Here is a 26,379-nt window from a genome sequence, read left to right as displayed (position 1 = left end):
AAATCTGAAAGGACACAGTCCTCAGGCAACAGGCTAGTCAGGTAAATTGTGTTGTGTGTATAGTCGCTAAGTCATGTCTGACTCTCTTCCAGACCTTATGGACTGTAGCCCGCCAGGCTCTTCTGTCCATGGGATTTCTCAGGCAAGAATACTAGAGTGGGTTGACATTTCCTTCTCCAGAGGATCTTCACAACCCAGGGATCAAACCTGTGTATCCTACATTGGCAGGAGGATTCTTTACTGCTGAGCCACTGGGGAAGCCCATTCAGGCAAGAATACTGGAGTGGGTTGCCATTTCCTCCTCCAGGAAATCTTGCCAACATAGGGATCCAACCTGCATCTCCGGTGTCTCCTGCACTGCACGCAGACTCTTTACTCACTGATCCATCGGGGCCATCAGGGAGAAATGAATTGATATGTCAACATATTAAGAACCTTACCTAAAGAAAACTATAATGGAATTCATAGAATTTTCCTACTGACCAATAATTGGTCATGATTAATTTCCTACCTGGTAATTCTGCAGCTCTGCAATCTTCTCTTGCTGAACAGCAGAATCACACCATATAAGATTGCTTGTTTCATCTTCATCTGGCGTTTTCAAAAATCCCATTTCATCTATTACTAAACGAACTGCAAGTAAACAGTTAAGTTAAACCAAAATTAAAATGCTTCTGAAACATAGTCATCGTGAAAATCTTATATATGTATATATATGCATATTATATATATATATATATATCAATTTTAGCTCACAGAATTTTATCTGTAAAATTTCCATTAGTTATAGCATAACCTTAATTTAGGTACAGTGAATTATCTAAGGCTAGATTATACTCAACAGCAACAGAGAACTGCTTTTAGTTGGCACCCAAAATCCTTAGTTTCAATTTTCTGAAATATAACAGGCACACAATCCTGTTAAAGAGCTTAGTGACTATGCATAGCTCAGTGCAAACACACACACAGCTGACACAACACCTCGACTCAGGAAAATGTACTTTTATGGCTTTTTCATGCCCTTGGGCTAGGTACAAAAAGAAAGGATAAAAATAGTCCCTGATCATCAGACCCACCCTATACTTTCCACCTCCCTAATTCAAATTATTTTTAGCAGTTAAAACCAAGTCAGTTATACTGACATAGGATACAAAATAATAAAGCAGAATTATAGTAGAGATCTAGAAACTCTGGCCCTTCCATCAGCTCCCGACCCTCTAATCCTAAGCACAAAAAATATGTTCAGAGAAAATCATGCTTTATAAATTCCACAATACTGGATATAACAATTAACATATTGATATCTTTCTTCCCATGTATTTCAAGTTTAGAATAAAATCAGAAATACTTAGGATAAACTTTGGGTTCCAATAGAATTTGGAGTCTTAATATAATAGTGTAACTAGACAGGAGTGTTTCAATGCCTACTTTCCTTTTATTGCCCATAGATAGGAAGATATAGTAAAAAGGGGTTAACTGTCTAAGTATACTTGGCTGAAGTATGAAACTAATGACCAGATACCAGTTGGTCTCAAGTCCAAGGGACTCTTGATTTCTTTTTGATCATGGAGACAGAACAGGCTTTTCATGCAATAATAGCTGGAACACAGGCATAATAATAGAAGAGGACAGGGACTGCAGACGAATGAGGTTAGGGAGAGGACTGTTGGGGTGAAGCTACTTTTTTCCATGAGCAGCTTGATAAAACTTGGGGTTGTTCTGAAGGCCCAGGTGACAACATAGAGTACAAATCTGGGGAAAGGGCTGTTCCTCTTTCTGCCTCAGACTACCGGGCAGCATTGGCATCCTGAGACCCAGGAGCTTCTGTGTCATCTAGAGCTCATGGGGAGGGGGAAGACCACAATGACACAGCCTGGGAGAGTTCTTTTAACTGGCTCACAAGCAGAAAACAATGTCTAGGTCAAAACTGCAGCTCAGAAGCAGACACGGTCCCAAGTACATGCAAGTCATTGTCCCAGGCCTCTCAGAAATCACTAGGAAGACCTTGATGAGAGAAATGACACTGGCAGTAGTTGCAGACAGAGCGGGTATAATGAACTACTAAAATGCGGGTATTAATGTAAACATGAGCTGGTGAGGATGGAAACATTCAGATACATAACAATGGTGGAAATAATGCATTCTTTCTCTAAATTCACAAAATCAAATTTGTAAGGTCAGTCTTATATAAATCTCTCTTACTATGAAATTCAAAGCTTGCAGAGCTGAAAGAGTTGAACTTCAAAAAAAAAAAAATAATGTTGGGCATTAAACTGTCACTTTTTTTCAGCTAAGCTATCTACTCATATTTTTGTTTGAAATGAAATTTTAGAAATCAATTGGCATACTTTTAAGCATACCATCCTCCATTGCATAGAAAAGAAATTCCTTTAACATGTCAGTTCCGAATACAAGGTTGTTAGCAGCCAAAGTCTAAATGCATGCTTTTAAATGCTGGCCTTTTAGGAAAGTGAAACGAAGTGAATGTTGCTCAGTCGTGTCTGACTCTTTGCAACCCCATCAACTGTACAGTCCATGGAATTCTCCAGGCCAGAATACTGGAGTGGGTAGACTTTCCCTTCTCTAGGGGATCTTCCCAACCCAGGGATTGAACTCAGGTCTCCCACATTGCAGGCGGATTCTTTACCAGCTGAGTCTTTTAGGAGTTCTCTTAAAAAAAGAACTGAAATAATTGCCTCAATATATAATTTCTACCAAACCAAATTCCCTTATTGGTAAAATAGAGATAACCACACCAACCATTTTTCTCACATTTCTCCTTGCATAATTAAGTATTCCTTCTACAATCTGTCTTGTCCCCATTTAATAAAAATTGCCAAATACATATTCCTCACAAACTTGGCCTACTTCTTTTTTTTGCCTTGACCCATAGAGCTTTCAGAAGCTGTTCAGGAGTTTTAAAAATAGGAATCCATGTAACAACTCTCTGAATTTTAGATAGAGGACATTTTAATGTTACTCAATCTAAATTTTGATTCATATTTTATTTAGGCAGTATGATATAGTAAAAAGAACACTAAATTTGGAAGCAAATTCATTAAGGTTCAAGTTCTACTTTTGCCATCTGTACAACCCTAAGGAAGTTGTTGTCACTGAGCTTTCATTTATGCAACTGTGCCTAAGGGGTGTTTCAAAAAGTAATAAAGTTTCATCATATATTAATTATAGGATTACTATGACAGTGTAGTTCACTATTCCACAATGTGTCTCCATGAGAAATTATGGGAAAAACTTTTCCCAAGACTCGGGAATAGACACATTGCATTTCCTTTGAATAACCAGTATGGTTTCATCTTCTGGGCACTGCGTATTCTATACCTGCTTATTTGCAATTATTAGCTTTGCTTGCTAGGCAGCTCAGAGTCAAATCCATACACATCTCTAACTATCGAGGATTTCATGGAATGCAGATTATATTCTGATCAGCCACAAGCTTCATTCAATTTTATTATTTTTATTTTTCCTTATTTATTTTCTCATGGCTATTAGCCACTTCAAATTCACTATTAGAGCAAGGAAAGTCAGAGAAAGTGGCAACAAGGGAGTAACACAGACTATTTCACAGGGTTATCTGGAAGACTAAGGGAGGTAATCCATGTGAAAATATTTGGTCCAGGGTTACAAAAGCATTAATAGTAAAATTAGTAGTGGTTAAAGTATTCCACATGAGGAAACAGGCAACATCAGGAAGAAAACACAAGTGTCCTGACTATGGCTTAATCATCTTTCATTACATAATCCAGCCTGTCAAAGGAGCAGTAGTTAAACTACAAGAAGTAATCTGTTGCACATCACTAGGTTAAATAAGAGAAAGCAAGGTAACATTATCTCCTGGACCCATGACCAGCTGTCTCTTTCCCTCCCCTATACTTGCTCTGTTTTCTCCCAGAAGTCTCTGGTCCAAGTCTCCAAGTCTGACCGAGCAGGGATTTTGCTAAACACAACTGAGCAGGCTCGGCACAGAGGTCTGGAATCAGGATGAAGAAGGCTAATGCAACTTCAGTCCTTGGTGGTGACAGGGAAGTACACCTAAAAACACTCTCCTCGAGATCAAGTTCCTTATAAATCCCACCACAATCTTAAAAGCAAACAAGCTGGGAAGTAACACTTCCCCATCTATCACTTTGACAATGGTTACTCTTGCTTTTTCATGCTAGAAAATACACTGTAAATAACTCACGTCTCACTCTCCCACATTAACTTAATTTGAAGTTTTTTCTGTGAAGAACAGAGTATTAGGGGACCTCAATTCCTATGAAATATTCCATTGATTGCTGATGAACTTTGGTGAAATACTGTAAGTGGAAATGTGACTCTCAAAGATTAACAAGGGTAAGAATAATTAATATCCTTGAGATTCATATGGTTTTCCTCAACTCTTTTAATGCAAAATTATTTGTTTTAAAAAGGAAAATTATTTGAGTACTTGTAGTAGTGATGAGTTTCTCAGTGCTATGCTGGGAAAGAATATCTTAATTTAAGGCAATTAATTCTTACCTATTCTCTCCACTGCAAATACTGCTTACATGTAAAAAATAAATTATACAAATAAAAAGAAACAGTATCATCCAAATTATTTTTAAAGCATACAGAGAAATATGTTCTTACACTATTTTTAAGTCAGTTTCTCATTGTTTAATATGAACCTCAAATTCTGCAGTTTTCAGTGTACATGTAATATTTTTAATCTGTTTTTAAAATTATTTACAAAGTAATGAATATTAAAAGTTAAAAATAATTTTAGCCCCAAGTGAAAAATTCATTAGACTCACATAATTGTCCTAACTAATCACATCCGTATTTCAAAATTAAAGCTAGAACCACTCTGTTTTACTGTTCATATTACTTTATACTTGATTTTAAAATTAAGCATTAAAATTATTATAAAATGAAAAAAAAAAAAAACTAAGCATTAAAATTATATACATTTAATCCAATCTCCTCAATACCTAGAGCTCTTGAGCTTCACTGATGTTCTATTTGGTTATTGACATGTTAAATATGTCATAAAAAAGAAAATTCTATAAAAGGCATTCAGAAATCCATTATATAGAAGAAAATTATCTCTGAATTTTTACATTGTTTTTAACATCAAATAGCTTTCCCAACAATTATGAAAATATCACTATTCTGAAGAGACCTACCAATTTCAAACTTTGTCCCAGCAACATTTGCTGTAATGGTTCCTTTCTTTTTCTTCTTTCTGACTTTCCTTTTCATTGTGCTTTGATAAGGCAATTCCGTATTCAGATCCAGGGGAGTAGGTCCCTGAATAACTTTAAAAGAAATGTAAACCAACCAAATATCATTGAAATAATAAGGACTCCATACCAGAGAACACAAATGCTCCGCCCCCCAACAAGGTAAAAGTATAAATTCTTATTCTTTAAGGGTCCCCAATTGATTTTTAATTCTTGGAAAGATTACCCATGATGACCTATAAAATGTAGATCTATACAGCATGTCCACATGACTAAATCACGCTGCTTACCTCTTTCCTGAGGCAGAGACGGCATTCTTATCTGTGCGGATCAATGAGCAGTGTGTGTTGCTGTGGTAGCTCTTAGGAAACCTGGAAGACCTGCATTAGTCTAAGTAGGATACGGCTCCAAATCACTGCAAGTTCCTATCATATTATCTCGGTGGAATCCTCAGATTTCAGGACACTGAAATTATATGAGATAAGAAGGTACCTGCAGGAATTTTAAAACAAAGGTATGTAGAAAACAACTCATATTTTTTCTTCAATATGTCAATATTCTTCTTTTTAAAAGTCAAGTAAAGATCGAAGTTAATGAAGTCAATAAACAAATGTAGTTAACTTATTAAACCTTATGCAAAATGCCAAGCAACAGTCCTCTGTTTTTAGAAGAACAGTCTAAAGGAAACATATTTACATACTGTAAATAACATGATTTACACAAACAAGAAAAACAATAACATTATTCACTACCATTTATTGAACACTTTCTATCTCAGGCCACTTATATCAACCACTTAATCTTTCAACAAAACTATAAGGTAGCTTTTATCTCTAACAGCTAAATACATTGAGCTCAGAAAGGACAAATCTTTACAAAGAAAGTAAGTGACAAAGTGGAGATTAAAATAGTATCTCTCTGATATCAGGACCCCATACAACCTTCAACTCAATGCCTGGAAACCTAGCTACAGCTCCACTTTTAATATTAAATGTGAAATAAGTGCCAGTGCCAGGGTAGAGGTCACAGGCTGACAGAATGGAGAAAAAAGAAATTCCCTTTTAAGGTGTGCGTCAAGGGAGGGGGGTGACTACATCAAAAAGATCACATTTGAGTTATGCCTTTAAATATGAGAACAATTTTGAAAAGTAGAAAATGGGAGGAGTAATTACCAAAATGGTCTTATTTGGGCATACAGAGGAACACAATAAAACATTTTACAATGAATGAACTAATTAGATTTGGCCATGCCCCAACATGGCCTGTATTACATTTCACTTTTATTTTCATTATGTAAGTATGTATGAACCTAGGGGTTGTACCCTGACTATACTATACTATCAGCTTTCTAATTTCTCCCATCATACATCAAGAATCTTGAACATAAAATGTCTCCAAATATAATGAAAAGTTAGAAAATCTGTCACAATAAACAAAGGTATGATCAACATCTTTATCAAAAGATTATCAGGTTTATGAGAAATTCAGAAGTATTTGAAAATTCAGCTAAATAAAATGTGACTCATACATTACTCCCAACAGTCATTAAAAATAAGACTAATTATTAAAGAAAATTTAGAAGTTAATTTCTTTTCAGGAATTATTTTCACTACAATAATTCTCTAGAATAATTCAAAATCAAAACTAGGGAAATATTATCTATTACAGACCAACTGTGGGCGGGTACTATGTTAAGAATCTAAACTATTTTACCTGATTAACAAATTTGGAACTTGGGTCTCATCTCCCCCAGTATCCCAGATATGGAAATTAAGGCTAAACAAGTTAACTAAATCAAGTTAAAACATCTTATAAAAAGAAAACCTAGGTTTTGAACCTAATTCTGTCTGATTATTCTGTTCATTGAGCTCCACTATTTTCAGGCAGCATGCGAATATACTGTCTAGATGTATAAGAAGCTTGTGACCCTACTGCAGTCCATACTGCAAGATACAGGAATATTCTGGGAATTCATGATACCTCAAACAGTGAAATCACAATAAACATCCCTAACCTGATAATAGATTCCTATTCCAAGCTGGAAATATACTGGATCATTTTTCAGAATAAAAGAAAGGAGTAGTCTAAAGTTCAGTTGATTCCTCTCTGGAAAGTCTGATACATTAGGGAGGTAACTATTTGAGTTTACAGGTCCTTATCCAGCACCTTGTTATTGGAGTAAACAAAGATCCTCTTATAGTAACAGAGTGCTTATTACATTGAAAGTAGGTGACGAAGGCAACAAGAGTTTAAGAACAATATTTGCCTAACTTTACTAACAATAAATCAATAATTGTTATAGGCCGTAAAAGCAGATTTGTTCATTTCTGACTTAAATAATGAGGCTCACAAATTCAATTTCTGTAGGGCTCAAAACAAGAACTGAGCTTCCCAGGTGGCCCTAGTAGTAAAAAAAGAAAACAAACAACCCCACCTGCCAATGCAGGAAACAAGAGACGTGGGTTCGATCCCTGTGTCAGGAAGATTCCCTGGAGGAGGGCATGGCAAACAACTCCAGTATTCTTGGGTTCCCTGGTGGCTCAGACGGTAAAGAATCCACCTGCAATGCAGGAGACCAGAGTTCGATCCCTGGATTGGGAAGATCCTCTTGAGGAGGGGATGGCAACCCACTCCAGTATTCTTGCCTAGAGAATCCCCATAGACAGAGCCTGGTGGGCTACAGTCCACGGGGTCTCAAAGAGTTGGACAAGACTGAGCAACTAAGCACAGCACACAAAACAAGAATTATTATTCCTTCCCCCAACCACACAAGAATTAAAGGCCTTAAAATTATTCTCTGCATCAGTTCAGTTCAGTTCAGTCGCTCAATCGTGTCTGACTCTTTGCGACCCCATGAATCACAGCACGCCAGGCCTCCCTATCCATCACCAACTCCCTGACTTTACTCAAACTCATGCCCATCGAGTCGGTGATGCTATCCAGCCATCTCATCGTCTGTCGTCCCCTTCTCCTCCTGCCCCCAATCCCTCCTAGCATCAGGGTCTTTTCCAATGAGTCAACTCTTCGCATCAGGTGGCCAAAGTATTGGAGTTTCAGCTTCAGCATCAGTCCTTCCAATGAACACCTAGGACTGATCTCCTTTAGGATGGACTGTTCAATCTCCTTGCAGTCCAGGGGACTCTCAAGAGTCTTCTCCAACACCACAGTTCAAAAGCATCAATTCTTCATTGCTCAGCTTTCTTTATAGTCCAAATCTCACCTCCATACATGACCAGTGGAAAAACCAGAGCCTTGACTAGACGGACCTTTGTTGGTAAAGTAATGTCTCTGCTTTTTAATATGCTGTCTAGGTTGGTCATAACTTTGCTCCCAAGGAGTAAGCGTCTTTTAATTTCACGGCTGCAATCACCATCTGCAGTGATTCTGGAGCCCAAAAAAATAAAGTCTGACACTGCTTCCACTGTTTCCTCATCTATTTCCCAAGAAGTGATGGGACCAGATGCCATGATCTTAGTTTTCTGAATGTTGATACACTTAATTCCATTTATGATTTGGTAAATAACAAGAAAAGTGCTCGAACAAATTCCAGGACTTCAATCTGCCATTCAATTCTCACCATTTCACTTTATCTAAACAAGAGATTTGAGATGACAGATTGATCACATCACTCAGACAATGCCATGGCCACCTTCTTTCCAAAAGGAGAAGTATATTTCAGTTACCTCTGAAATAACCCAACAGTTTCTGAAGTTTGGCTACTAAGTAAAATCACCTGGGGCCTTTTGAAAATCATGGTACCCCAGCCACACCCTAGACCCAGGCAAGGCATAAGCAGCAGCATTTGTTGTTGTTCAGTCCCAGACCCCATGGACTGCAGCATGCCAGGCTTCCCTGTCCATCACCAACTCCTGGAGCTTGCTCAAATTCTTGTCCATTGAGTCAGTGATACCATCCAAGTATCTCATCCTCTGTCATCCCCTTCTCCTCCTGCTTTCAATCTTTCCCAGCATCAAAGTCTTTTCCAATGAGTCAGTTCTTCCCATCAGGTGGCCATAGTATTGGAGCTTCAGCTTCAGCATCAGACCTTCCAAAGAATATTAAGGGTTGATTTCCTTTAGAATTGACTGGTTTGATCTCCTTGCAGTCCAAGGGACTCTCAAGAGTATTCTCCAGCACCACAATTCGAAAGCATCAGTTCTTGGGTGCTCAGTCTTCTTTATGGTCCAACTCTGACACCTGTACATGACTACTGGGAAAACCATGGCTTTGATTAGACGGACCTTTGTCGGCAAAGTAATGTCTCTGCTTTTTAATATGCCATCTAGGTTTGTCATGGCTTTTCTTACAAGAAACAAATGTCTTTTAATTTCATGGCTGCATTTATCATCTGCAGTGATTCTGGTGCCCAAGGAAATAAAGTCTATCACTGTTTGCATTGTTTCCCCATCTGTTTGCCACGAATTTATGGGACCAGATGCCATGATCTTAGTTTTTTGAATACTGAGTTTTAAGCCAGCTTTTTCACGCTCCTCCTTCACCTTCATCAAGAGGCTCTTTAGTTCCTCTTCACTCTCTGCCATAATGGTGCTGTGATCTGCGTATCTGAGACTACTGTTATTTCTCCTGGCAGTCTTGATTTCAGCTTGTGCTTCATCCAGCCTGACATTTTGCATGATGTAGTCTGCACATAAATAAACAGGGTGACAATATACAGCCTTGATGCACTTCTTTCCCAATTTGGAACCAGTCTGTTGTACCATGTCTGGTTCAAACTGTTGCTTCTTGACCTGCATACACGTTTCTCAGGAGGCAGGTAAGGTGGTCTGGTATTTTTATCTCTTTAAAAATTTTCCACAGTTTGTTGTCATACATATAGTCAAAGGCTTTAGCGTAGTCAATGAAGCAGAAGTAGATATTTTTCTGGAATTCTCTTGCTTTTTCTATGATACAATGGATGTTGGCAATTTTTAAAACTCTGTAAATGAGTCTAGTGTGTAGTAAGGCTGACAACCTCTGCTGTAAGCACACAACTGCATTAAAGCAAATAGTAGTTAATTACAACATGAAAGTGAAAGTGTTAGTCACTCAGTTAGTCACTCAGCCTTGTCTGACTCTGTGACCCCACAGACTATAGCTGGCCAGGCTCCTGTGTCCACAGAATTCTCTGTGCAAGAATGCTTGAGTGGGTAGCCATTCCCTTCTCCAGTGGATCTTCCTAACCAAGGATCAAACCCAGGTCTCCTGCCTTGCAGGCAGACTCTTTACTGTCTGAGCCAAGAGGGAAGCCCCAGTTACAAGGTAAACATATATAATCTTAAGAAAAATGTAAAACAAAGATGAAAACATTTATAACTGTATGAAAAAGGTCAAATACGTAAAAGTCATCTATAAAAACCCTCATTATCTAGTTCAAATAAACAAATTAGGAGCAAAAGAATTAGGAGATCAGCAGAAATTGATTTCTAACACAATTTTATTTTGCAAGAAAGGAAGCCATTTCCAAGAGAAATCAATTTACCAAAATTTCAAGGATAGTAACTTTAAATGTAGAACACCAAGAGCTACCACGCAAAACAACAGCTACATAAAATGCTAATACATTGTGATAGTATTCTTTCTTCACAGTTCTTCCTGAATTTCTACCCATCACTTAAAATCCACATAAATTTCTGCTTTTTCCTTAAAGCTTCTTCTGATCATTGGCTGAAGAAAATTCATTTCTCCCTCTTCTTGTCTATCAGAGACCATTTGCATCCCTATCATAGCACCAATCACAAACCAAGAAACTAAGCTCTGTGAAAAACGGTGGTTTTCTTCTATCCTGTTCATTCCTCCACTCCCAGGCCCTGAAATAGTGCCTAACATAGTACTCAATAAGAGCTTGTTCATGAATTTAAAGAAAATAATCTTTACAAAAGACTAAAATAATCTTTAGTCAAAATTAACTAATGACACGTGGGAACAAGAAGAGGTGGTTATGGAGTTCTAAGAAGCTATATATATAACTTTCATATTTTTAAGCAAAAAAAGCAAAGCACATAAAAGTTCACATTTCTGTAAAATGATGGATATGTTTATAGAGCAGTGGTGGCCTTTTGTAATAATAGCTGGGGGCAGAGCTAAGGAAGTCTTCCATGTATACCCTTTAGTACCCAAAGCCCGTATCACCTGTTCAAAAAGTTAAATATATGTGATAAAAGTCTGTGTCAACATTATCATGTTGAGAATAAAAATATTCAAATTTTATATTTCAGTTAGATGAAAGAATATGGTAGAAAGAGTTTTGAGCAAGAAGTCAATTAGAATTCTTACCTTTACCCTGCCATCTACCAGACAAATGACTTAATTTCTTAATATGGAGAAGGAAAGAACTGATTCTTTCCAGCTCTAAAGTCTAAAATGTCAACCAGTTGAGGATGCTATGTTGTATGACAACATGATGAAGACAAAGATATTTTTCTTTCATGTAAAAAACAGGGAAACTCTGACCACCCCCAACAGTCCCCCCAATCCATGCCCTGGTGATGCTATATATGGGTGTTTTGTACATATTTGTGAAATTTTAGCTTACCATAGATTACTAAAATAATCTAACAAAAACGGTCAGTAGGAATCAAAATTAGAGCTAAACTGAAAATACGTAAAATAATGTCGAGTAAAAATGTGATAAAAGCGCATTTCCTGGGGTCCAGTGGTTAGGACTCGGAGTTTTCACTACTGGTGCTGGAGTTGAATCTCTGCTCCAGAAACTAAGTTCCCACAGCCACATAGTGTGGCCCAAAAAAAACAGGAAGAAAAGTTGTTTTTCTGGTAATGAGAGGAAGAGCATGAGACTCAAACAAACCAGTACCTTCTGTACACTAACCGCTTTCACATACCTTTACGTGTAATATTTAGTCCATACAAAGAACTTTTGATTCTAATATTACATTTGGTAAAGTTTACATTCCATGGCAAGTAACTTGCCCAAAGTCACACCTTAATAGGTGACAATGAAGTAATTTGTCTCTAAAGTCCATGTTCTTTCCCACTTACTGTACTACTTTCAAAGCTCAGTCTTTAAACATATTAAGGATTTCTCAAAGAAGCTTAACTCTGTTTGACGGGAACTATTTTAAAAGCTAGGGAATGACAGCCACAGAATCAAACTGCGATTTAAAATGCAGTTGAAATCACAAAGTCCTAGCAGATTTAGCCTCTCTTTTTGGATACCCTAGGCAGCTGGTGGTACCCAGATCAACTTCCTGTTTCCCTTCATGAATGTATTGCAATTCAACCAATATTGTTATGGATCAGGTGCTGTTCTCAGTAAATAAAATGGATTTAACAGTTTTCTTTCTTTGTGGTGTTTGCATTCTAGTTGGGGAGAGACAAATAATAACAGCAAACATTAAATAAGTAAACTTAAGAAAATGCTAAGCTTTATGGAGAAAAAAACAGTTGGTAGTTAGATAGTTGGTAGGTAGATTTCAAGAGTGTGGTAGGGGCAGAGCAGCGGGGAGGATGAAGTTTTGTAATTTTAAATATTGTATCCAGACAGGCCTTACTGGGGATGATTTACCAAGGAAGGCAATGACTTGTTATCACAAACAGAGTTGATAAAAATATTATGCATAAGTGCAGATATGGGCATGCAACCATGGACGGATGTGAACACATATAATAAGGAGGAAATGAAGAAAGTGACTACTTTCTCGATACTGAACAATCTTTAAGCCCTTCAAAGTGATTCTTCTTCCTAAACCCTAGTTTTCCTATGTCTTTATTCTCTACATTAATTTTTATATTACTATTTTCACACTGACCAGGGGTGGAACAAATATGTCTCACAATGGATGTAACTGATTTTACATACTTTTGAGACTGAGATCTCAATCACCCCCTCCACGGTGTCCCCAGCGTGTGCTGACACTAGATTGTGACACACTCCTCAGGACCCTCTCTGGTTCTCGGCTCCTCGTATCACAGTTTTGTGAATCTAGCTCACTCCTAATCCCACTTCCATAATTTTAGTTCTCAAAACTCATCAAAAAAATCTATTATCCAGTTCAGGCTATGAAATGCTGAAATAATCTCAGGAGTTTAAAACATCCTTGATGATGCTACATATAAACCAAAGACTGGTAGGGTGCTCCACATACCATAATCACAGAGAAGCCCAAGCTGTGAGAGCAGCCACCGTCCTAACAATAACCAGTCACTGTGCCAGAGGGCAAGAGAGCTTTGGAGGATCTTATCCAGGCAACCCATGACAGAATTTCTGCTCACAATTCAACAGTCTGAAGCAGTCACATGACCGCAGTGAACAAGAGTTAGGAAGTGCTATCATATCAAATGACTAGCAGGAAAAAAAAAAAACTAGTAAATAACACTAAGAACCACCACAGACTCAAACTTTGATTACACTCTATTTGAACCTAGTACTATTTTATAGTTCTCCATAGCTCTACTCTATAGCATTCTCCCCTGCCTAGAAAAATAAATAGCTGAAGAGTCTGTATTGGGTCCAGTCTAGTCCTTGGCTTTACCCACTGGGTAATTAAACTCCTCCATCCTGAACTGCTATGGACTGAAATAACAAAGGTGATAAAGAGGAATAAGACAAGGAGGAAGATGAGGAAGACGGTGTTGACACAGTCACTTTTGTAAAACATACTATGTTCCAGGCACACATCTAGGAGTCAACATTTAAAAAACTCTGATGTACCAACCCTAAATGGTATTCTGGTATTATTATCCCCATAGATAGCTGTTTAAAGAAAAGAGGTATATTGAACAATGACACTAAAACATAAATAATGTTATAAAATGATAATTATGCTAATCTGCCTCAAAATAATTCTCTCTAGATTCCTAAACTGTTATTCCTAAACTTTCATCATCCTGAACTGATGAAAGATGTTTCAATGACTACTTCAAGAAAAATAAAAAATAATAAATATAACAAAAATTATATCCAGTTAAGCTTTCACATTGGGGGGAAAACACTCATCATACTCATAAGGTCTTATTTGCAGGGCCATTATTGCAAGTAGCAGTGAGAAATCTATTATTTCACCAAGATCATCAAAATAAGGCTGTTGTTTTTTTGTAGGTACAAGAAATAATATTTCCAAACATCAGGTCATGAATACAATTTTGTTCATTCTTGTGCTTTAAAACATTAAATTTCAGCACTTGGGCTCCAAACCAAATTTGACATATTTTTATTTTCAAAGAAATGGTGCTTTTTCTTATAAGAAAACTTTGAAAAATGAAAGTAAACAAAACATGTGCTACCTGTTAAATGTTAAAACTTGAAGTGTTTATTATTGTTTTAATATTGTTAGGACTAGATTTAATGTGAGCCCTAGATCACCAAGTTTAATTTTAATGTACATACTAATCACCTGAGTATGTTGTTAAAGTTCAGATTCTGACTCATTAGGCCTGGGGTGTAGTCTGACAGTCTGTATTTCTAACAAGTTCCCAGGAGTGTTGGTCCAGAGACTACACTTTTGCAGCAAGGCTCTAGACAACCACAGTGCTTAACACTATGCTGATAGAATTTATTTTTTAACTTAAAGCCTGTCTTTATAAAATGTAAAAATTATGAAATTCTAAAATGATTTTATAGTAGTGATGTAAGTTATAAATTAATATTAAAGGAGTCCATGCGTCAAAAAAAAGTAATAACATTTAAAAGACTGGGAAATGTTGGCGTAGAGCAGTGATTGATTCTCAAAGTAAGGCCAAGAAACAACAGCACCAGCATTCGCTGTGAAGTTATTAGAAATGCATATTCTCATAGCCAGCCCGAGATCTTCTGAATCAGAAACCTCGGGGTGAGGCCCAGCACTTGACAAGCCCTCCAGACAATTCTGACGCAGGCTAAAGCTTGAGAATCACTGGAGTAGAGGGCAAAGGGCCAATGGCACGCACAAACTCTAAGAAACTAAGGGACGCCACTACGGGAGCCTATTCCCTCCTCACTGGTCTTCTGAAGCCAAGCCATATGGATGACTTAGAAATCCCCTTGTCAGGATTTCCTTGGCGGTCCAGGGGTTGACTCTGCATTCCCAATGCAGGGAGCATGGGTTTGATACTTGGTCGGGAATCCCACAAGCCACACTGCAGCCAAAAAATAAAAATCTCCTGGCCAAGCAACAAGTAGAGAAACCACATGCCACCCAGGGCCCTGAGCAGCTAGAAGGGAAAGGCATTTGCTTCAAAGGATCTCATTTGCTACTGCAGACAGCCCTGCTACGTGAGGTGAGGTTCTACTAATTTAGAAAGAGAGTTTATACCCCTGTTCATGCCCAAACCAGTTACCAATGTTGACCAACAGAGACATTCATTTTAAAGATAAGCAACCTACCAAAAACAATTAAACATTTGAGAGTTAATAGCAATCACAAAGATCAATTTTACAACCCCTACTCTCAAGTACTGGGCCAGTAGCATAGGCGCTTGATCTGAAAAGGTCATGGAGAGCAGAAAAACAGTGGGGAAGTGGATGAAATGAAAATCTACAGGAGAGTGCTTACATTGTTGTATACTCATACAATGAAAGTACTATACACACGTGAAAATAAATGAACTAGACGTACATGATGAATTGATGAATCTCACAAACAATGCAGATCAAAGAGAGTTGAGGAATACATTATACAGTAGTACATTATTTATATGAAGTTTAAAATTATTAAAATAGTAATATATGATAACATTGAGGTATAATATAGCTCTCTTAGGAATTAATGCATATAAAAGAAGAGTGTAAAACCCCTAAAGGAAATGATAAACACCAAGTCCGATACCTCTTGAGAGAAACAGAGAACTTCCAATAACCAGTCCTGTTTTACAGAATGTGAGCATCTATGTTCCTATATGCCAAAGATGTAACTCCTAATATAAAAAATGAATATACCTTTATCATTATAGCCTTCTGAAAGAATAGGCAGAAATGAAATAGTGAAAATACTTTTGTTTGAACCACTGTCTGTCTCCTTAAAAGTATTACATTCTAAATTAGACTGTTGAAAACTTAGGTCCAACTCCGATTCATGAGCAATGTGATGGGAATCACTGACAGATTTAAAGAGGAGTGTATTGTGTTGTGTGCTCTAGTCATGTGAACTCTTTGTGATCCTTTGGATGATAGCCGGCCAGGTTCTTCTGTCCATGGGTCTTTTCAGGCAAGAATACTGGAGTGGGCTGCCATTTCCTCCTGCAGGGGATCTTCCCAACCCAGGTATGTAACCTGTACCTCCTGCAGCTCCTACATTTCCAGGAGATTCTTTACCGTTCAGCCATCAGGAAAGCCCCCTAAAGAGGAGTAACATAATCCAAATTTCTTTTTGGTAGGTTACACCAGCAGCTATTGTGGAGAATGGATGGGAAAGGGGCAGGGGTGAACAGAGAGTTTCAAGAGTTACAAAACTCCAGGAGAGAGATGGTAAGAGCTTGATCATGGAAACAAGCAACAGACACAGAGAGAAAGAATAGGGTTACTACAGAAGAACAGCAGAACCTGGTGATCAAGAAGGAAAAATTTATCTCGGATGACTTATAGGTCTCTGCCTTATGAGAACTGAGCAGAAGACGGCACCGTTCATCTAGAGAAGGCAGAAAGAAAAGCCACTTTGAGGGATAAGATGATTATAATTTTACATTTGCAGAAAAGGATGGATGGAAAAAATGGAAAATAAGACAAAAGAATTTGTGATGACTAAAGATAAGAAAAACATCCACTTTTATAAATAAAATGTTTTTAGTTAAACACAGAAAGGTCCCTTCTGAAGCATAACTGCTCCTATTTCTGTGCTTTCTGCCAGAAAACAATAATAGATTTTCAAAATGCCCAGCTGTCTGATGAGTGAACAAATGACATCATCCAAACAACTGTCATAACAATAATACATTGCCACCACTCATTGTGTGTACAAATTAAAAGGATTTTTACAGAAGCTACATACTCCCTGAACATAGAAGCTTTTGTCTCCCTTTCTCAGACGGGGTATATTTTCAAAAGCTACTTCTGTAGTGTGTTCTAGACCTTAAAAAAACCATTTAATCAAACACTTGTAAAGACCCAATAGGGAGTCTTACATAATGTGACATTATACAAGAATAAACAGAAAAGTATTTATTCACTCTAGCAACAATTAATATTGACCTTGAGCAACAGGGGGTAACTCCCACTAATGTACTGCATATTTATATTTCAAATTGCCTTAGCCTGCTTAGCATCTGCTCAATGTTTATAATTAAATTACAGTACCCATACAAAATTCCACTAAGCTCTGTGGAATCCCTTGTGTTTGGAATTTAGTGTAGTATGACATGAAAGAATTGGGATTGATAAATAGGTAATGATAACATAGCACGCCTTGAAAGCATTGTTTTCCTTATTAATAGTTCTATTTCCAGTACTTATGATAATGAAAAAGGCAAAAAGCTCACTCAAAAATGTTGAACTAAATAAAATTCAAAGCCAGTATCAGCTATAAGTAAATTATTGAAGTGACAGATGACAGGCTAATTACATAATATAGCCATCAAATGCTTAAGGACAGTTAAAAGCTGCTTTGGGTACATTTCTCCTAGAATATAATGTTGCAGTTCTGTAGAATTCTCCAGTAACCTAAAAGAAAGTCTCACTTGCTCCCTAGGAATAACACATTATGTTATCAACTAACCTGTGGATATATCATTCACTTTTGTAAATCCATTTGCCCCTTTCTTTTTCCCACCCTGCAAAGAGCTGTACCATATCTAAGACAGTTGAACCTCGCATTGTCAAAATACTCAAGCCATGCTGGGTTTCCCTGGCAGCTCAGCTTGTAAAGAATCTGCCTGAATGCAGAAGACCCCAGTTGGATTCCTGGGTCGGGAAGATCCGCTGGAGAAGGGATAGGCCATCCACTCCAATATTCTTGGGCTTCCCTGGTGGCTCAGCTGGTAAAGAATCTGCCTGCAATGTGGGAGACCTGGGTTTAATCCCTGGGTTGGGAAACCTGAGTTTGATCCTTGGCCTGGGAAGATCCCCTGGAGAAGGGAAAGGCTACCCCCTCCAGTATTGTGGCCTGGAAAATTCCATGGACTGTATAATTCATGGAGTCACAAAGAGGGGGACATGGCTGAATGACTTTCACTTTCATGCTGACTCCACAAAGACCTCTCTCTTGTTCTAAGCTATAAAATTGTAACTGGAGGTTCTTTAAACCCATCTTTCCATTTCAGTGACCTATACCACATGATGAAAGAAAGGGACTAGGGGAAGTGGAGAATTTTTGAAATATCCGCTTCTCTCTTCCCTGCCAGAAAAGGCACAATAGATACCAAAATGTGCAGCTGGTGAACAAGTGACATCACCCAACAGTCATCTGATGCCAGCACAACAGTCCAAAACTTGACTGTTTAGCTTCTGCTGAAAACCTGACGTGTCTCTCATGTTTCTCATCTTAGGCAAAGGCATCATTACAGTCAAGTAAAGCAAAATCATCTTTATCTCTTTCTTTGATTTTCATGTTTGATACTCATTCAATGCACACCCTGTAACCAATTTTAGGGTATATATTAGTTCTATTATTCATCTTACCTATCTACTTCTAAAATGTGCTTTAAGTCTTAAATGCATAAAATGTATTGGGTTTTTAAGCCTCTGATGTCATCCATATCAGTTAGTAAGCTAACACATGAAGAAAGACTATTAGCTATGTAGTCGCCTTTCACTAGTTCCTCCTTACTAAGTCACCTGAGTAACTATTAGATGTGGCATTGTACTGATCTAAATAGCTACATTTCCCAGACTTTCTTACAGGTATACATGGCCATGTGACCAAGTTCTGGCCAGTGAGTATAGATGAAAGTTGTTGAGCGAGACTTTCCAGTTAAGGGAGGTACACAAGTGATGGACACTCATTTATTTTCTTTCTTGCTTCCATCCTGAAATGCAAATGTGATTACATAAAATGCCAAAAATCAAGAGAAATAAGAAGAGACTTCATTATATGTTTCCTCTATGAGGTAACTGTCTCCAAGGCAGCAGCTTTAAAAATGTCTTAATTTACATAGTCTTCAATCTCAAACACAGAGCCTGGAACATAGCAGCTAAACTGCTGAGCTTCCATATCAGAGAGATACAATTCTACCGGAGATTTTGAACTTAACAAAGAGTACTCACAGATATAGAGAACAAATAGTGGTTACCAGTGATGAGGGAGGGGAGGGACAACATAGGTGTGAGGGAATAGCAGATACAAACTATCGGGTGTAAGATAGGCTACAAGCATGTGTTGCCCAACTGGGGAAGATACCCAATATTTTGTAACTGCAAATGGAGTGCAACCTTTAAAACTGTATATTCTTTTAAATTTCTATTGTATTAATTTCTAGAATCAGGTAAATTTGTCACAGTGTTCAAGTCCCTCTAAGTTAAATTAAATCCCAGTAAAATTAAGCCATAAAGAGTCATGCAGTCTAAGTATAGAAAATCCATATGAAAGAAAACAAAATGCACAAACCTAGTTCATATAATGCTCTGTATCCCCCATCAGCTAAACTAAGCTGGTGTGTCACCATTAATATCCTAAAGATAGAAGGAAAAATAAGACTATTTTATTTCTAGACCATTACACAAGGTGTAAAGAGAATTTACAAGAACAGCTTTTGGAAAGAAGTAAAATACTAATAGCTTTTATCTAATAAACTCCACTATTAAGAAAACTAATTAAACTTAACTATATTTTAATAAGTTTGGCTCATTTTAAAATAAGACTCTTTCCCCAGAGTCATTCCAGACCTTTAAAAACACTATCTGGCACCACAATCTTTGCTGTGAAACCAGTCCTTTTATAGAATTGCAAAGAAACAGAACTATTTTTGTCCTTCATTCTAAAAACAATAACAGAATGCAGAATAAAATTAGTGCCCAAAATTTACCAGTGCTCAATAATATAATACCCACAGACACTAAACTTTCCAATAGTACAAATTTCTTTTTTAATAATTCTTTCTTCTCTTGACCTCTACTTTCCCTTCTCACACAGAATAAATAAATACTATTGAGATGTACCACTACTCTGTTTAAAAGTTTAGTTACCCTCCATTATTTCATTACATTTCTAATTAAGGCAATAAACATCTTTTAACGCTCACTGTTTTGAAAGTGTTAATCACTCATTCATGTCTGACTCTTTGTAGTCCCATGGACTGTAGTCCTCCAGGCTCCCCTATCTATGGAATTCTCCAAGGAAGAATAATGGAGTGGGTAGCCATTCTCTACTCCAGGGGATCTTCCCGACCCAGGGATCGAACCCAGGTCCCCTGAACTGAAGGCAGATTCTTAAGTGTTTAAGCCACGTTTATTAGATGCTATATTGAGAAAAAAAATGTGTCCTGCCTTCAACATACACATTTATCCTTCAGAAAAGTAGTTTAGCATATCCAAAACTACCTAAAAGATAAGAATTCATCAAAAACAAACTGAAATACTGATTATATCAACAGAAATACACTTAATAAAAGTCGAGCCTAAGAATGAGTAAAATTAAATATATACCATAAGTTCACAACATGCACCTCAGTGTTATAGATTTACTATTATACAAAATTAATGAAGTTGATTTTCTGTGGTGCCTCATAGGATTTAGATTTATTATTTTTCATGTTACCTCGTATCCAAAGTAATCCATATACAGGAGATCAAGACGGCAGTGTATGTGGGGTGTGGAGCTCACCTTTCCCTCCACAAACACAGCCACAAGTGCAACAATTCTCACGGGAAACTAACTAGAAACCTGCAGAAGGACTCCTATATAACCAAGGCTGCAAGAAAGATTTACACAGAAGTGGGCAGGATGGGAAGAAACACTTCAGGTTGGATCTATGCCCCTGAGAGAAATAAGAGGAAAAGGGACGTCACACGGATGGAGCTTGTCTTGGGGAATGAGTGGGCCCAGCCCAGACTGGATATCCCAGTCCTGGGGTCCAAGCACAGGAGACAAGCCACCTTGACTGCATAGGGAACCGCAGGGACAGATGAAACTGGGGAAGCCGACTCCACTGATGAGAAGTGCACCAGGACTGCTATGTCCCCAGGGCATAGAAGGCGAGAGAGGGCTGCCCTGGAAACCACTGCCTCCTTGCTTGCCAGTCTCAGCCAACTGAACACTCCAGCCTCCCTCATCCATGTCACAGCTTGACACAGAATCTACAGCACCCAGGACCTGGGAAAAGATTTGATCTGGGGATGAAGAGATGACCCAGATGCCTAGGATGTGGCCCAGGTAGGGCAGCTGCTGGGGCTACTGTTGGAGCTTACACAAACAGCATGTCCCAGAAGCAGGCCAAGCTCCTGGCACCATGGCCACCTGAATTTCTCAGAAGTCCTTGCACTACGCAGTACGAGTTGGGTAGATGCTCTGGCCCATTCATTCTATGTCACAGACTAGCACTAGACCTGGAGAAGCCACCAGAGGAGAAAAGAGGACTGGGAACTGCATCTAAGCAGAGCCACAGGTAGCAGATCTGTGGCTAACACAAGCAGTGGATCAGATCTCTCTGGACTTACCTGGTGGCAAGAATACACAGAAGAACTGTACAAAAAACATCTTCACGACCCAGATAATCACAATGGTGTGATCACTCACCTAGGGCCAGACATCCTGGAATGTGAAGCATCACAACGAACAGAGCTAGTGGAGGTGATGGAATTCCAGTTGAGTTATTTCAAATCCTGAAAGATGATGCTGTTACAGCGCTGCACTCAATATGTCAGCAAATTTGGAAAACTCAGCAGTTGCCACAGGACTGGAAGAGGGCAGTTTTCATTACAATCCCAAAGAAAGGAAATGCCAAAGAATGCTCAAATTACCGTACAATTGCACTCATCTTACACACTAGTAAAGTAATGCTCAAAATTCTCCAAGCCAGACTTCAGCAATACGTGAACCATGAACTTCCAGACGTTCAAGCTGGTTTAGAAAAGGCACAGGAACCAGAGATCAAATTGCAAACATTCGCGGGATCAGCAAAAAAGCAAGAGAGTTCCAGAAAAACATCTATTTCTGCTTTACTGACTATGCCATTCCTTCGACTCTGTGGATCACAATAAACTGTGGAAAATTCTGAAAGAGATGAGAATGCCAGACCACCTGACCTGCCTCTTGAGAAACCTGTATGCAGGGCAAGAAGCAACAGTTAGAAATGGACTTGGAACAGACTGTTTCCAAATAGGAAAAGGAGTACGTCAAGGCTGTATATTGTCACCCTGCTTATTTAACTTACATGCAGAGTACGTCATGAGAAATGCTGAGCGAGAGGAAGCACAAGCTGGAATCAAGATTGTCTGGAGAAATATCAATAATGTCAGATATGCAGATGACACCACCCTTATGGCAGAGAGTGAAGAAGAACTACAGGCAAATTTGGCCTTGGAGTATAGAATGAAGCAGGGCAAAGCTAATAGAGTTTTGCCAAGAGAACGCACTGGTCATAGCAAACACCCTCTTCCAACAACACAACAGAAGACTCTAAACATGGACATCACCAGATGGCCAACACCAAAATCAGATTGATTATATTCGTCACAGCCAAAGATGGAGAAGCTCTATACAGTCAGCAAAAACAAGACCTGGAGCTGACTATGGTTCACATCATGAACATCTAATTGCCAACTTCAGACTTAAACTGAAGAGAGTAGGGATAACCATTAGACCATTCAGATATGACCTAAATCAAATTCCTTATGAATATACAGTGGAAGTGAGATGTAGATTTAAGGGGTTAGAACTGATAGACAGAGAGTCTGATGAACTATGGACAAAGGTTTGTGACATTATACAGGAGACAGGGACCAAGACCATTCTCATGGAAAAGAAATGCAAAAAGGCAAAATGGCTGCCTGAGGAGGCCTTACAAATAGCTGTGAAAAGAAGAGAAGGGAAAAGCAAAGGAGAAAAGGAAAGATATTCCAATTTGAATGCAGAGTTCCAAAGAATAGCCAGGAGAGATAAGAAAGCCGTCCTCGGTGATCAATGCAAAGAAATAGAGGAAAACAACAGAATGGGAAAGCCTAGAGATCTCTTCAAGAAAATTAGAGATACCAAAGGAACATTTCATGCAATTATGGGCTCAATAAAGAACAGAAATGGTATGGACCTACAGAAACAGAAGATATTAAGAAGAGGTGGCAAGAATACACACAAGACCTGTACAAAAAAGATCTTCATGACCCAGATAATCACGATGGTGTGATCACCCACCTAGAGCCAGACATCCTGAAATGTGAAGTCAAGTGGGCCTTAGAAAGCATCACTACAAACAAAGCTAGTAGAGGTGATGGAAATTCCAATTTCCAAATCATGAAATGATGCTGTGAAAGTGCTGCACTCAAAATGTCAGCAAATTTGGAGAACTCAGCAGTGGCCACAGGACTGGAAAAGGTCAGTTTTCATTCCAATCCCTAAGAAAGGCAATGCCAAAGAATGCTCAAACTACTACACAATTGCACTCATCTCACACGCTAGTAAAGTAATGCTCAAAATTCTCCAACCCAGGCTTCAGCAATACATGCACTGAGAATTTCCAGATGTTCAAGCTGGTTTTAGAAAAGGCAGAGGGACCAAAGATCAAATTGCCAATATACGCTGGATCATCAAAAAAGCAAGAGAGTTAGAGAAAGACATCTATTTCTGCTTTATTGACTATGCCAAAGCCTTTGATTGTGTGGATCACAATAAACTGTAGAAAATTCTGAAGGAGATGGGAATACTAGACCACCTGACCTGCCTCTTGAGAAACCTGTATGCAGGTCAGGAAGCAAAAGTTAGAACTGGACATGAAACAACAGACTGGTTCCAAATAGGAAAAGGAGTACGTCAAGGCTGTATATTGTCACCCTGCTTATTTAACTTACATGCAGAGTACATCATGAGAAACGCTGGGCTGGAAGAAGCACAAGCTGGAATTAAGATTGCCTGGAGAAATATCAATAACATCAGATATGCAGATGACACCACCCTTAGGGCAGAAAGTGAGGAGGAACTAAAAAGCCTCTGGATGAAAGTGAAAGAGGAAAGTGAAAAAGTTGGCTTAAAGCTCAACATTCAGAAAACTAAGATCATGGTATCTGGTCCCAATACCTCTTGGGAAATAGATGGGGGGACACTGGAAACAATGTCAGACTTTATTTTGGGGGGCTCCAAAACCACTGCAGATGGTGACTGCAGTCATGAAGTTAAAAGACGCTTACTCCTTGGAAGGAAAGTTATGACCAACCTAGACAGCACATTAAAAAGAAGAGACATTACTCTGCCAACAAAAGTCCGTCTAGTCAAGGCTATGGTTTTTCCAGTGGTCATGTGTGGATGTAAGAGTTGGACTATAAAGAAAGCTGAGTGCAAAGAATTGATGCATTTGAACTGTGGTGTTGGAGAAGACTCTTGAGAGTCCATTGGACTGCAAGGAGATCCAACCAAGAACTGATGATGAAGCTGAAACTCCAGTACTTTGGCCACCTGATTTGAAGAGCTGACTCCTTGGAAAAGACCCTGATGCTGGGAAAGATTGGGGGCAGGAGGAGAAGGGGGCAGGAGGAGAAGAGGATGAGATGGTTGGATGGCATGACCAACTCAATGGACATGAGTTTGAATAAACTCCGGGAGTTGGTGATGGACAGGGAGGCCCAGCGTGCTGCGATTCTTGGGGTCGCAAAGAGTCGGACACAACTGGGCGGCTGAACTGAACTGAAATGACCTGGTGGCTCAGACAGTAAAGAATCTGCTTGCAATGCGGGAGACCCACGTTCTATCCCTGGGTCGGGAAGATCCCCAGGAGAAGGGATTGGCTACCATTCCAGTCTTCTTGCTTGGAGAATTCCATAGAGTGAGGAGTCTGGCTGGCTACAGTTCATGGGGTCACAAAGCGTAGGACATGACTGAGCGACTGAGTACACACACGCTCTCACACATACAAAGGAACAGAAAGATATCCACTGTTGGATTGGAAGAGTAAATATGGTTAACACAGCCATACTACCAAAAGTAATCTATAGATTTAACACAATCCCTATCAAAATACGCATGGTATTTTCTAAAGAATGAGAATAAATGAATCTAAAATTCATATAGCATCATAAAAGACCCAGGATTGCCAAAACAATTTTGAAAGAAAAAAAAAAAAAAAGCTGGAAGTATAACCCTCCTAGACTTCAAACAATACTACACAGCTACAGTAATAAAAACAGCATGCTCCTGGCACAAAGACAGACACAAAGATGAATGAAATAGAATAGAGAACCCAGAAATAAACCCATGTACCTATGGTCAATTGATTTACAACAAAGGAGACAAGAACATACAATGGAGAAAAAGAAAGTCTTGTCAACAAGTGGTGATGAGAAAACTGTACACCCACGTGCAAAACAATGAAATGAGAACATTTTTTCACACCATATACAGAAATTAACTCAACATGCTTTAAAAACTTACATATAAGACGAGAAATCATCAAACTCCTAGAAGCAAACATAGATGGAACACTCTTTGAAATAAACTGTAGCAGTATTTTCTTGGGTAACTATCATAAGGTAAAAGAAATAAATGCAAAAATATACAAATGGAATCTAATTAAGTTTAAAAGCTTTTTGCACAGCAAATGAAACTATCAACCAAATTAAAAGACAGTCTATGGAACGAAAGAAAATATTTGCAAATGATGTCACTGACAGCGGGTTAATATCCAAAATACACAACCAACTCTTACAACTCAATATCAACAATACAAACAACCCAATCAAAAAATGGGCAGAAGACCTAAAGAGACACCTTTCCAAAGAAAACATGCAGATGTCTAACAGGCACACGAAAAGTTGCTCAACATGGCTAATTGTTAGAAAAATACAAATCAAATAATGAGCTATCACCTCACACCTGTAAGAATGGCTACCATCAAAAACTCTATGAATAATAAATGCTGGAGAGGGTATGAAGAAAAGGGAACCTTCATACACTGTTGATAGGAGTTCATTTCAGTTGAGTCACGCAGTCGTGTCCGACTCCTTGCGACCCCATGAACAGCAGCGCACCAGGCCTCCCTGTCCATCACAAACTCCCAGAGTCCACCCAAACCCATGTCCATTGAGTCGGTGATGCCATCCAGCCATCTCATCCTCTGTCGTCCCCTTCTCCTCCTGCCATCAATCTTTCCCAGC

General features: G+C 38.6%; 1 protein-coding gene across 7 annotated transcripts in view; it reads right to left on the bottom strand.

The window, feature by feature from the left end:
* Positions 1-26,379, bottom strand: part of TTLL7 (tubulin tyrosine ligase like 7) — a 161,346-nt gene that overhangs the window by 92,716 nt on the left and 42,251 nt on the right. For 6 of the 7 annotated variants that reach the window (XM_065910221.1, XM_065910230.1, XM_065910204.1 and 3 more), the window contains exons 2-4: positions 5,513-5,714; positions 5,166-5,297; positions 512-633 (exon numbers count right to left, since the gene is read on the bottom strand). In XM_065910221.1, the coding sequence (XP_065766293.1) occupies positions 512-633; positions 5,166-5,297; positions 5,513-5,537 (279 nt within the window). In that variant the 5' untranslated portion in view covers positions 5,538-5,714. Of the gene's footprint in view, positions 1-511; positions 634-5,165; positions 5,298-5,512; positions 5,715-7,656; positions 7,761-26,379 lie in introns of those variants that run through there. The other variant, XM_065910213.1, reaches the window with a different exon arrangement.

Source organism: Muntiacus reevesi, chromosome 1, assembly GCF_963930625.1.
Source record: "Muntiacus reevesi chromosome 1, mMunRee1.1, whole genome shotgun sequence".
In the NCBI taxonomy this organism is placed as follows: Eukaryota; Metazoa; Chordata; class Mammalia; order Artiodactyla; family Cervidae; genus Muntiacus; species Muntiacus reevesi.
This window is presented reverse-complemented; position numbering and strand designations above follow the sequence as displayed.